Source organism: Xiphias gladius, chromosome 3, assembly GCF_016859285.1.
Source record: "Xiphias gladius isolate SHS-SW01 ecotype Sanya breed wild chromosome 3, ASM1685928v1, whole genome shotgun sequence".
Classification (NCBI taxonomy): Eukaryota; Metazoa; Chordata; class Actinopteri; order Istiophoriformes; family Xiphiidae; genus Xiphias; species Xiphias gladius.
In genome coordinates this window covers 11076180-11089620 of record NC_053402.1, presented here as the reverse complement: position 1 = coordinate 11089620, position 13441 = coordinate 11076180, and the positions used below count along the sequence as shown (strand labels likewise).

The 13441-nt window shown below is 41.8% G+C and overlaps 1 protein-coding gene across 1 annotated transcript; it reads right to left on the bottom strand.

Annotated features, from left to right (window-relative positions):
* Nucleotides 1–940: 940 nt before the first annotated feature.
* Nucleotides 941–12969, bottom strand: mapk3 (mitogen-activated protein kinase 3). The gene is made up of 9 exons (XM_040115531.1): nucleotides 12549–12969; nucleotides 10826–11008; nucleotides 8464–8653; nucleotides 7351–7467; nucleotides 7140–7254; nucleotides 6919–7050; nucleotides 6037–6146; nucleotides 5426–5554; nucleotides 941–4672 (listed from the first exon to the last, which is right to left on the bottom strand). The coding sequence occupies exons 1-8, from the start codon at nucleotides 12758–12760 to the stop codon at nucleotides 5435–5437; spliced, it is 1179 nt and encodes a 392-aa protein (XP_039971465.1). The 5' UTR covers nucleotides 12761–12969; the 3' UTR covers nucleotides 941–4672; nucleotides 5426–5434.
* Nucleotides 12970–13441: the final 472 nt, after the last annotated feature.

Genomic DNA, 13441 nt, shown 5'->3' with positions numbered 1-13441 from the left:
GGATTAATGGTTAAAGGAAAACATGACTCATACTTTGAAGTTTGTTCACAATGTTGGGAAACAAGCGATGAGAAAGTAAGGAGTTTCAGGGAGTGGTTTTTGTTCGTCTAATTAAAATTACCCTGCGCCAAGTAGACAACCTTAAATATTCTAATATGAAATAACATCAATAAATAGCTGCAACTCCAAATAGCCTACAGCCAAGAACTGATGAAGAGAAATTGGGCAAAAGGTCTCCAACCAATCATACGTAGGAGCAAGACACCCAGAGTGAAAGATGGAAAATGGCACCTCATTAAATTGTTTTGTACAATTTTCTTGTCATTTTGCGTATTTGTAGACATAATGCATCACTGTGTTTCTTTGAAGTCATTTGTTTTTTCTTAATGCAGTCCCCCCCCAACAGGACCAAAATTTACACCATATTGTAAGAATCAGAGGACTGAATCCCCAAAGATGTACTGATCAGTAACTTCATGAGTTACTGGAAGCTAGATTGTGAAAGACTTTTTTGTCAAAATGCAGAAAAAAAAATGCAGAAATGGTACCCCACCCACCCCACAATTCTGCACAAATTATTACTAAAGATAGTGAAGAACTAAACAAAGAACTACAAGGAACTAGGACTAGAAATAGATTAACTTTGTGAAACTGGCCCCGGAAGTTCAAATGGGGGGCCAAAAAAAAAAAAAAAAAAAAAAAACATCCACAATTGGTTGTAACAGTATCAGGAAATTTTATTTAATTATATGTATATAATTCTGTTTCTTTGTTAATCGTTTAATTCATAATACCCATAGAATATACAGACTATAACCCTCAATAACTCATATCTCTTTGACAATCTACTAATATCTTCTTTTAAAATAATTTCTTCTAAGATCTTGGAGGGGAAATTAAAAAAAAAAAAAAAAAAAAAAAAGACAAGAAAACAAAAAAACGTAAGTTTTAGAAAGATTGAAAACACGGCCAATAATAATCATGCCCATAAGAGAAATAAAGAAGAAAAATACAAATAAAAACATCCTAATAATTAAAAAAAAAAATGATACAACTTAACTCCCTTTTATGTAAAAAAAGAAAAAAAAAAAGAAAAAGAGAAACACAACAACTCACCAATATAACAACAATAGCAATAATAAGAACAACCATTTAAAAACAACAATATCTGGAAACAGGCCTCATGACAGACAGGCCTTTAGACTTGTTGATACTGTGTGAATGTACGTGGTGTGTTTAAGTGCAATTTTTCACAAACACACAGATACACTTCTCAACGAGAGCGCGGAAGTGTGTGTGTGAGTGCGTCAGGAGGATTGCAAAATGTTGTCCTCTTGGTTCATTCCCATGGCTACCCAGTGAGATGTTTGGTCTGGTGGCAGGTTGTAGAAAAACAAACAAACAAACAAAAACAAGCAGGGCCTGTTTGAGTGGCGACCAACTTTTACATAATACATAGAAAAAAAAATATCAGTGTGTGTTTGTGTTGGTCACAACGAAGAGAGAGAAAAAAAAGTCTCAAAGATGTAAAAGTACAGGTAACTGCAGGGAGAGGGCCCAAGATGTGAGGAAACAACACACACACACACACACACACACACACACACACACACACGACAAAAAGAGTCTTGGCTTTATATTACTGATGAACAGATACACAACAACTTTTACAAAGACATAAATTACTGCAGACAGCCCAGGAGCCGTTACACACGCCGCAGGTGAAACGTAAAGCTGGACGAACAGGATACGAGACAGGGAGGGAAAGACCAACCCAAAATAACGACCTGGAAGGGGGACAGAGGGTGGCTGGAAAGACAAAGTGCCGGCGTGCTGATTGAGTCACGTGATTGGAGCGAGTTTTCCTGCTTGTGTGACCGTCCGCCATCAACGATTTGGTGATTTAATGACGAGGGAGGAGGAAAGCGGCAGCGAAGTCAGCGGGACAGGTTAGAAGGGTTTTCACAAATCCCTCGGAAGCAGAAAAGGGTGAGTACGTAAAAAACAGAAGGGGGAGGGGGGAAGAGGAGGCAGCCCTTTGAGTAAAGCGTGGCGAGAGTTGGGAGGGTGAGCAGAAGAATGCGTGTCACCACATGCACCAAAATGCCTCACATCGATCCCGGAGTGCTGGCTATGGCCTATGGTGTTTCTTACTGGTCCCAGTGCAACAGGCCAAAAAAAAAAAAAAAAAAAAAATCCACACAGTCCAGACAGCGCTGGCGGACCGAGCTTGACCCGCGGGCGTCGCTCCACCGAGCGGCAATGAGTACGGTCACAGAAAGGAGGGAGCGGACAGCCGATGGGAACAGTGACCACGCAGAAATAATAGTACACGTGCAAACACACACACACACACACACACAAAGAAACGTGGAGTAGCCGCCTCTGGGAAACAGCGCTATAGTCACCCACGTTAAAGAATACACATCCAGGATGTTCACAGGTGGCCGGGACAACACGCACGCAGGCAGAGAGAGGAGGGGGGAACGGGAGTGTTAATAAAAAAAAAAAGAAAATCTCACAGCTGAGGAACGCCAAGCTGCGACGACGGACCCCCACAAACTAAGGCCGGTTCCATTCAACACGCACATCTAACATTCCTTTCCACCGCAGCAGAAAAAATTTGGCGTGTCACAGCAGAAAAAGCACAGGTGTTACCCACAGCATCAATAGTGAGGGCATTTCCTTCAGAGTTTCAGGGTCCCGTACTGTGTGTGTGTGTGTTGGCTCTATGGCATGATTTGCTGGGACACTTGATGGAAAGGAGTCACGGTAAACAACGTTCGTTTCCCCCCCTGCACTGCCAATGACTGACAAGTCAAAAATGTCTACTGTGGAAAAAAAAGGGTACGTAGGCCGAAATATTCATCATCTAAAAAAATGCCTGCTGGAAATTGCGCGTGACCGCATTCAAGTGTGGCCACATGAATGAATGAATATTAAGTTGTTCCGATTCGGGCCTTCGACTGTCATTTAGGTCGCAGACTCCACGTGCTTGTCCTGGATCAGCGGATGGGAGCGAAGTCCAAAAACAGCACAGCGCAATGGAGAGGATGATGTCAACCTGACCCCCATTTTCCAGAACAAGTGTTCCCTAAAATTGGTTTTGGAAATGGAGGATTCAGAGGAGCCGAGTAACGACAGAGGGCTTCAGTGGTCCAGCCAGCCGCTATGCTTTTGTTACAGGAATGTAATTTAATATAGGAATGCAATGCTGACACTGGATCAGCTTTGATGTTGGGTGCATTTCATGAAAAATTGAGGTTATAGGGCCTAATCTGGACTTTAAATATTATGCCAGTCTCTTAACTCAGTGACCTGGTAGAATTTCTTCATCTGTTTCTACATTTTGACAAAAAAAGTCTTTCACAATCGAGCTTCCAGTAACTCATGAAGTTACTGATCAGTACATCTTTGGGGATTCAGTCCTCTGATTCTTACAATATGGTATAAAATTTTGGTGCTGTTTGGGGGGGACTGCCTTAAGAAAAAAAAGCTAAATTGTTTGGACATGGCACAGCGCACCATGAATGTTCTGGAAAATGGGGCTAAGGTAGCACAGTTGTAATATCTGAATGAACACGCAATCATGGAAACTGTTTTATACTCGTTGCTTCAATCAGATTTTTTTCCAAACACGTAGCACTTCCTGAATATGACTGTTCGGTTCAGTTCAGTTTGTCTGCTCTTGATACAACCTGTATGTCAAGAAACGTCGTTAAGGTGAAAACTGATATCCCTCAGTTGCTCCCCAGCCAAGCTCCTCGCATCTCTGCCACTTTGGTAAATTCCAGGAATGCATGCATTCATATGAACATCATACACGAGTTATTTTTGTTTTTTGTTTTGTTTTTTTTTACAAAAAAAAAAAAGGAGCGACAACAAAGAAATCTATAAACCTGCCAACATGCCAGTAAAAACACTGAATGTTTGTCTCAAAATAAAGTGTTCAAAAATGACTTGCAAATATAAACCCCAAAACGTACAAATACGACTCTGAACTGAACCGAAAACACTCAAACAACAGTATACAAACAAAAACTGCGACAAACACACTTAGGAGAAAAAAAAAAAAAAAAAAAACCTTTTATATTTTTGTATATATATATATAATATATATCTATCTATATATATTATATATACACACACACCCGATTAGCATCCCCGTTCTTTTAGCCCTCGATTTTTCCTGGTTGTGATTTACATGGAGCAAGACAAGAGAGTTATGGTGTTGGTTAATACAGTAGTATGTGTATATATGAGAGGGAGCGACGGAGAGGAAAGACTGATCAGCGACAGGTGCAGGAGAGATGAACACAGGAGTCTGATGAGATGAGAGGAGAAAGAGAGTAACTGCAGATGGGACAGGGTGAGGCGGGACACTTGACTGGAAAACAATTGTGAGGCGAGAGGGAGGGAGACGGAGAGTCCAAAATGGACAAAACTTAAACCGTATGAGAACGACAGACCCTCCCACCCCACCCAACCACAGAAATCAAAGTTAAACTTAGCTCTCTCTTGCAGTAGAAATGGAAAGATAAGCAGTTAAATGTTCTTATTTGTTGTTTTCTATTTTCTTGGTTTCTTGACGATTCAGGTTTCTTTTTGTTTTAGCATGTCGTTTGGAGTCTTCTTGTTCCGAGCCTCTGCGTGGCTTTGTCACTCTTTAGGGCTAAGGAAAAGAGAAAAACAAAAGCGAAGAAATGCACTTACAAAATTCAGACTTTGAATTAATAATGTAAAGTCACAGTCTCACTGCCATAACATCCTTACCATTTGTGGTAAGATTTAACCACTTATAGGAATTGCAAAAATGGATGTAACAGAGATGAAAAACTAAGGTGACCCAAAATGTCCATTACAATCCTTTACTGCAGGAAACAAAAAGGTCAATCTTAATTTGTTACATAATTATGCGATATGATATATATAAATATATGAATTTTTGTGGCCCAAGTTCTGTCCATTCAGTTACATGGAAATACATTTAGAGGCCTCTGACATCATGTTTACAAATACTTGCAGGAATGAAATAAAGCCATACGTTCATGATCACATGAAGCTGGACAAGTGCATGTTTTACATTAGTGTATTACTGTCCTGTCGTATCTGTGTGACAGCAAACAGGTGCACTGGCTGTCAAATTTGCAGCTGAGGTCTGGGTGTGTTTAAATGCATGCACGAACAGCAGGTGCTACACTGACATCTAGTGGTCTCAGAACAACCAATTCAATTCAGGGCTCTCGCAGTTTAAAGACAACAGATCTGACGCAGGAGGAGACAAAGCAAAGCATGCATCTTTTTGTGACAAACTGTGTGCTTTTGCTTAACTTGCTCTTCCTTTTAAACAGAGCAGAACCAGAAATGTGGTTCTGCTAGTATAGGCTGCCAAGAAGCTGTGTGTTCGGGTTTTATTTTTATGCACCTGTGTGTCTCAGGAGCCCTGGTAGGTTTCCTGGAAACGAGCCGTTTCCTCAAAGATCAGTTCCTTCAGCTTCTCCTTGGGAAGGTCATCCAGCTCCATGGAGAAAGTGAAGGGCTCCTCTGCTACTGGCTACACACACACACACACACACACACACACACACACACACACACACACACACACACACACACACTTTATTAAACTTCAGTGCTAAAGCAGAGAAGTGTGACGTGCCAACCTTGTATTTCCATTTCACTGTTGCAATGTTCTGCAGACAGTTATTCAACAAAACAAAACAGCAGCAGCACTGATCCGGAGGTAGTGTTTTGGGAAAAGTTAGATTTTAAGGCTACTGCTGTTTCATGGGAAGTCATAACTGTGCAGCACCATGTCCAAAATGTGAACGGGATGAAACAAAAACAAAAAAATAAACAAAGCACAGATGTAAGAACAATTCAACACAAGTTTTAAGCCCCCCCCCCCGCCCAAAAAAAGACACGCTCTTCTATAGTTTGAACAAATTCCTCTTTGGAGTAAGGTGCAGTTTTACTATTGATGGAGTGAGCATTCAAATAAGGCACAGCTATTACAATTCCAAGCTTTATGCGTACCTCATCTGTGGGATCGTAGTACTGCTCCAAGTAAGGATGAGCCAGGGCCTCCTCAACGCTGATGCGCTTGATGGGGTTAAAGGTCAACATGCGGCCCAGTAGGTCCAGAGCTGCGTTAGATTCATCAAGAGCTTTAGTTCGTTTAGTCACCGGGTTGTGCAGCAAAATAAAATACAAGCTTTTCTTGCCTATTTTATTTTATTGTCAAAATGTTTATTGGACTGTTACTAGAACGACCAAACTTCACTTCAGGGATTTTAGACAATAATTAAAATCATGTAATTCAGTATTTTCATTGTTTTTTTTCTCTCGTCATATTTTCTACATAACTTTAAGGAACATTGAGTGTGATTTTAATATCCCGAAAAATCTAAATAACATATTAATACCATGACAATTATGTGAATATACATTACCACTTCACTGGATAATCTGGATGAATCTCTATGCTATCTTCTCAGTTCATATTGTAAATGTTACTTTTTTCCCCCCAACAATATGTTTATTATTTTAACAAGCCCATACAAATGATCTGTATTTAACAAAATAATTATAAATTAAAAGCCTACTGTACAATAATATTCTTTAAGTCTATATATATATATATATATATATATATATATATATATATATATATATTAATATAAATAAATGCAACTTTTAAGTGCCTTTGTTAATCCCACTGATAGTTACCCAACAGTTACAAAAGAAGCAGGAGAATCCTTTGACCTGTAAATTCATTTTACAGCAACCAGTAGGTCAGTTGACTACACTGCTGAATCTGCTGATAACTATAAGTCATATTCAGTAGTTTTTATTTTGAAAAAATATGCCTTTATTTTCTCACATTGCGCGTCTACAAAATGAGGGGCATCACCGTACCTTTCGAGTCCGCCTTGTAGAAAAGCTTTTCCCAGGGGATCTTGGGCTTTTCGGGCAGGGACTGCAGGTAGTTCCTCGCCTTCATGTTGATGATGCAGTTCAGATCTTCCTGAGATGGAGAGCCAAGGACGCCTGCACAAAGAGGAGAGTAAGGGACACTTTTCAATATGGCTCCTCATAGTTTCAGCATCTTGTGGAAATGACCGACAACTGTGTCTCACCCAGTATGTGGTTGAGCTGGTCCAAGTAGTGTTTCCCAGGGAAGATAGGCTTGTTGGACAACATCTCAGCCAGGATGCAGCCCACTGACCAGATGTCAATGGACTTAGAGTAGCCCTGAGAGAGACACAGACACAGACACACACAGAGTCAATAAATTGAGACTCTATCCAGTCAAATACAAAATCCACATCAGTCACTCACCACACCTACCTTTGAGTTGAGCATGATTTCTGGAGCCCTGTACCAACGCGTAGCCACGTACTCGGTCAAGAAACCTGTGTGATCGTGCTCGGGGTCGGCTATCCGTGCCAGGCCAAAGTCACAGATCTGAACACGACACGAAAAGGGTCAGAGGTCAGAAACATCAGTGTGCCACCTGGCCACACACAAGCAACAGCTCCTGGTTTTTTATACTTCTTTCATAAACCTCAATTCTCCTGCTTTATTTTTTTAAATCTTGAGACCCTGTTTTTAAGGCTTCTAAATTATGTTTTTGTTTAATCAAATGACCAAACTGCAGGACATCTGGAGCAAGGCAGTAATCCAGCAGAGTAATACTGTACACAATGTACAGAGATGTGGGGAAATGGGGGCTTAAGGGGGGGGGGGGTTGGCTGCATGTAGCAGGTTAATGGGGTCATGTTATTTTGACCCTTCATTTCAATTTACCATTTTCTCATTTTACCTTTTTTTGCTGTGTATTATTTGAAATCAATTTTAATATTGCATTACACACACTAAATGGATATACACAATAAGTAAATATAGTGGCACAAAGCCACAGATGTTATGTGTACCTGCAGTTATAAGGGTTTATTTTGATTTTTTTTTTTTTTTTTTTTTCGGTCCTGGAGTGGAATGTTTCAGAAAGCTGCTACAACATGTGCTGCCTTTGTTCTTCACTCCTCCCACATGATCAACTAATCCAGGGATTGATGGTTGGCTGCCGAGAGTTCACAAGTGTACTCTGAGGCTGAACAACACGCCGGAGAGCACCCACAAAATAAATAAATATATAAATGAATAAAATAAAAAGCCACTGGCAATGACAGCCTAAATTTTGTTTTCTAGTAGTTTTTCATGGTGATGGCTCAAACTGACCAGCCCCGACTCCGATGCTGCAAATAAGATTATTTTTTCCATACTTTTTTAGAATTATTTTTTCTATTTTTTATATCTTTTTCACAGTTGCACATCATTAATCTCTCTCTTAACTTGTATGATGTGTACTTTGATTTCAATTTCCAGTTTCCAGCATTCTCCAAAATGCAAGTGGAGCTGTAATGATGGTGTGTTTGTATGTGTGTGTCTGTCCATGCTGACCTTGAGGTCGCAGGTGGTGTTGATGAGCAAGTTGGAGGGTTTGAGGTCGCGGTGCAACACGTTGGCTGAGTGAATGTACTTGAGGCCTCGCAGGATCTGGTAGAGGAAGTAGCAAACATGGTCGTTGCTCAGCCTCTGGCTCTTCAGCAGCTTGTACAGGTCTGTCTCCATCAGAGTCTGCACAATGTAGCTGGAAGGACGCACGGGTCAAGGAGGACGACTGATAGCATCCAAGGAAAAACATAAGAACTGTTCTTAAATGTCTCCTGCATCATTCAGCAATGGAAGTTTATGAATAAAACTCGAGCCAAGAGCTGCTGAATCATACTTTCTTTAAATGTATATTCATGAGTTTTGGGTGTTTAGAGGGGCAGTGAGGCACATCATCATCTAAAAACCACACTCCATAGCTCACTCATTGGATGATTATCCAGGTTTTTAGATTCCTTATTTTGGACTGCAAGACTTACACTTAAATCAGGTTGGTCAAATAGGTGCAATGATTTTGTTGCAATAATTTTGTTCCTCAAATCATACATCAGAAACCTGTGAAGAAAAGCTGAGACCACAGAAACTACGGTGGCAACTGAAATATGCAGTGTCTCATTTGAGGGTTCTTCTATTATGCACATGTCGGACACACACAGTCACAAGGGCCGTCGGAGTCTGGAGGCGTCTAAAACATCTGCACTGATGTCCTTTGGCAGACGTTTGCAGCACTACGCGGGGGTACCTTTCAGCCATGCTGCTGGCGTGGCTCTAGGGATGGCAATGTCAGTCAATCGGTCCACCACTTTGGTCCAGACTGAAATATTTCAACAGCTGTTGGATGGTCTGCCATGACATTTGGTACAGACATTCATATCCTCCTCAGGATGAACTGTAATAACTCTGGAGGTCCCTTAACTTTTCCTCTAGCACGACTATCAAGTCAAAATTTCAGTTTGTCTAATACTTCAGTTTATGACCAAATACCTGTGAAAATAATAACATTACCGTCTGTGCGTCGCTACATCCTCACAGAGCTGCTAGCATGGCCGTACACTGTATGTCATGTTGATATAAGAGGCCCTGGTGCCGGTGCCGTCGCTGGATTTTGTAACATCAGCCCTAAATCAGGAGTCATCGCAAGTCAGCAGCAACACAATACAACAAAGTGTGGCAACCCAAAAAAATGGACACACACACACCAAAAAAAAATACAAGGACATCATACATTTCCTTTCCGTTTTTTAGAGGACAAAGCAGCTTTTCACAGAGAAACTGCCAGGGTAGCAGTCAGTTACAGCAACTCACTGACCAGCCATGCCCACGGCCCACTGCTAGCTGCCCTGCGGATGGTCACTACTGTCTGTCTGAAAGGACTGACCTGAATGACGCGGCTGAATGAAAACAGCAGACATGTCGAATCAAATCTAGTAAATTCTTTAATCATTAAATTAAAGGGTGTTAGATAAACAGCTTGACTGGGCGAAACTGAGATGAAATGTTCCTACATTTTAGATGGGTTACTGTCAACGTTTGTGCCAACATATCACTGAAAACGTCTCACGTTTTTAACTCTGGAATATGCCGACATATCCAAGCTACATATCCATTGCTATTAAGCAAAGAAACAAAAATTACTGAAACTGTTCAAAAATAAATTTCAGTAACACCAGCAGCACTGGTTATTTATATTTCATATGTAGCCAAAAAACAGCTTGTCCAACCAAAACATGAATGCCTCCAGCAGGTTTTCCTCCCTTTTAACTAACCCAATGAACTCTTAGTCAAACTGATCTTGAGGCTGTATGGCAAAAGTGTAGTAACTGAAAGCCAGATTAATAACTCTGTTTGATTGGTTTAACCTCACCACATGCCACACACAGCCTCAAACATGTTTTAGTCAGGTGTAGTCACAGCAGAATTCTCAAAGCCACATACTTCAAATGAAAAAAACAAAAACAAAGCTGTTGCAATAGAGTTAAAGACTCTTCAAACTTCACTGCACACTGTTTAGGTTATTAAATCCAGACTGAATAGCTGTTTAAAAGAACACTTACCGAGTACTACGCTTATAATAAGTGCAGTACTAAAAAAAAAAAAAAACTGTCTTTAATTGTTTTTTTCTTTTTCAAACATGAACCAAATTATATTTTAATTAAAACTGCTAATTTCAGTTGCAGCTTGGAAAAGGTGACTCAGCCTAAAACAAGGAATGGAATGCTTTCAGCAGTTAAAATGTAAGGATCGATTACGTATTTTTTTTTTAAAACCAGTTTAATCCCATATTAAAATAAATTCGGGGAATAGGTGACATATGCGTGAACAGCATGCAGACAAATGCAGTGAGACCATCCTGTTCAGCCTGAAAGGATACACATCCCTCATGTTGTCGATGTGCCGTGCCCTGAGAATGTCGTTGATGCCGATGATATTCTCATGGTGGAAACGCAGCAAGATCTTGATTTCCCTCAGTGTGCGTTGGCAGTACGTCTGGTGCTCAAAGGGGCTGATTTTCTTGATGGCAACGCGCTGGTTTGTCATGTTGTCCAGGGCAGAGCTGGATAGGGTGGAAAGCACCAAACAGGTCTCATATTACACGCACAATGACTGTATCAGAAACTGGGCTGGTACTAAGCTCCAAAAGGGCGTTGCAGAGTGCCTACGCTGCCAAGATGCACATGTGACACACGTCTTTTTGCTGTGTTATGTTGTGAAGTACTGTGGGTGTAGGCCTGAGTGTAGGTGCAGTGTCAGTGTGGTGTAGGTGTAGAGTAGATGGAGAACAGGCAGTGCTGAGAACAGCTGAGAATGGCATGTTTCTGGGTCTGTTACATTTACGGTTAATGCCTCTGTAAATTCCAGGGCCAAATTTATGAAAACCTGTCAAACCCTTCACTGATGGGCTAATTTCTTTTGTGTGAAAGGGAGAAAAAAAAAAAAAAAAAAATCTAGGTTTTTTTTACACTGACACTCGCCCTCAACGGGAACAACAGTTACATCACATCTTTCCTATTTGTAAAAACGTTTTCTCTCATTGCACAACACACTGCATAAACTGGGCAAGTTCACGCGCCTGTCTACCTTCTCTAGTGGCTGAAATGAACTGTGACACGAACAATCACAGTTGTAACAAAACATCTGTACACCTGGACAGCGAAGGGGCACGCGGTTTTGAAGCAGGTGTAAATCACGATTGAATACCATTTGGTTTTCTTTCACTGTACCAACCAGTGGGTGTTGGGCAATGTTTACAAACATCAAATGCTGCAAGGGTGGAATCACATGACCACGATGACACAAACAAAATAGCACCGTGCTGTCAGACTCCTGTTCGGAGTCGACGAGGATGCACACGGCGTATCCGGTTGAAATGGATGTGGCGGCCCAGCCCTCACGCTACCTAAACCACTTCGCACCGACACGCAGTGCTGTCACCTCCGATCGCGTTCACTGCTCGGCCTCGACAGCGGCTCCTCGGCGCCGATATCAAGTGCAACGGAGTCGCTTGACGTGTCCACACAAGGCTGTAGATTACATACAACGATAACACGAGGAAAGGCCTCGCTACAACTGGCAAATCCCACTTGCATCCTCTGCAGCGGCATTTCTGCTGGCTGAATGTTTGAGAACTGAAGAAGAGATGAATAAGGACTGAGAGACGGATAACGGACGGAAAAACAAAAAAACAAAACAAAACAAAAACCAAAAAAAAACAAACAAAAAACGGCTACAGTGCCAACTAACTTAAATTTGCGGTCAAATGCAGTCTGCAAAGGATTTCTGATCAGATAACACACTACGTCCTGCGTAATCACTCCCAATCTTGTTTCCTGTAAAGCTCATAGCCACGCCTGTAGCTAGTCAGCTAACCTGCTAACCACAAGATGGGCTTCTACAGGTTCAACAATGTCTGAATGTTGGGCAGCTGTTTTAAATGCAAACGTCGTGACCACACTTTCATTCACTGAACTACGCTTGTTGCACACAACAGCTAAGATTAGCAGGCAAACAAAATTTGCTAACAGGCAGCATATGTTAGCTAGCAGTTTGGATTCTGATACTACGGTAGTCCGACATTAACGACAAGCACAACTCACCACACCATTCCGTATGCCCCCTCCCCGATGTAAGACAGGTTCGTGTAGCGGGGGCCCACGTCAAAAATCTGGCCCTTCACGGACTCGGACCCGGTCTTGGGTCCCGAAGCTCCGGGCGCTCCATCATGCGCAACAGTGCCAGCCGCCCCGGCAGCAGCAGCGCTGTTGGAGCCCGCGGCCCCGACCGCTGCGGTGCTGCTCGAATCCGCCATTCTTTCTCACCAAACCGCTCCTGCTCTGTCGGAGTGTTCCACCGAGGGACCGCCGCCGCTCTCAGCACGGTTTAACGTTTGTCCGAGGCTTTAACCGAGCGGATTGTTTGGCTGACGGAGCAGAGTACCGACCAGGCCCTCTTTACTACTGGACTGTAAATGGATTTCGCTCGCGAGCGCGGATTCGGTCTAAGCACCGAGCGTAAATGCGCGTGCCAAACCACGGTATTACAGGTGCGTTAGATATTATTACTGGGGTGACTTGTTTGGGCGGAGTCGCGCCAGCTGGCTCTCGGTCGAATTAGAGGCACCGCCTATTCAGCTCCATTGCTCAGAGCGAAACACAATCTGCAAAATAAACATGCAGCAGCCACGAGTGGGCGTGCCGAAATATGTTGCATGCTCCCTGTTGTGACAAGAATAGTAGAGTTTATGATAAAATTGGCAATTTATCGATTTTTTTCTTATGATAATCCATCCCCTGACTACCACGAGTGTCGTTTTATAAAACGGCTGTTTAAACTTTGTGGCACCCATTAACTTCAGGTTCGATTCCTGTACCATTAGATGAGGCCTTTTTGTTAGCATGTATAAGGACTTTACTGTATATCACGATTAACATTGTAAAAAAACAGGATTCAATTACTATAGTTGGCGATAAATTATAATATATGTTATATG

Excerpts from the sequence above, each read along its gene's own strand:
- mapk3 (XM_040115531.1), bottom strand. The coding sequence starts at position 12,760 with ATGGCGGATTCGAGCAGCACCGCAGCGGTCGGGGCCGCGGGCTCCAAC. Across the intron at positions 7,468-8,463 it reads ACACCACCTGCGACCTCAAG|ATCTGTGACTTTGGCCTGGC; the intron begins GTCAGCATGGAC and ends TGTCGTGTTCAG. Across the intron at positions 7,051-7,139 it reads CCAGCTCAACCACATACTGG|GCGTCCTTGGCTCTCCATCT; the intron begins GTGAGACACAGT and ends CTCTTTGTGCAG.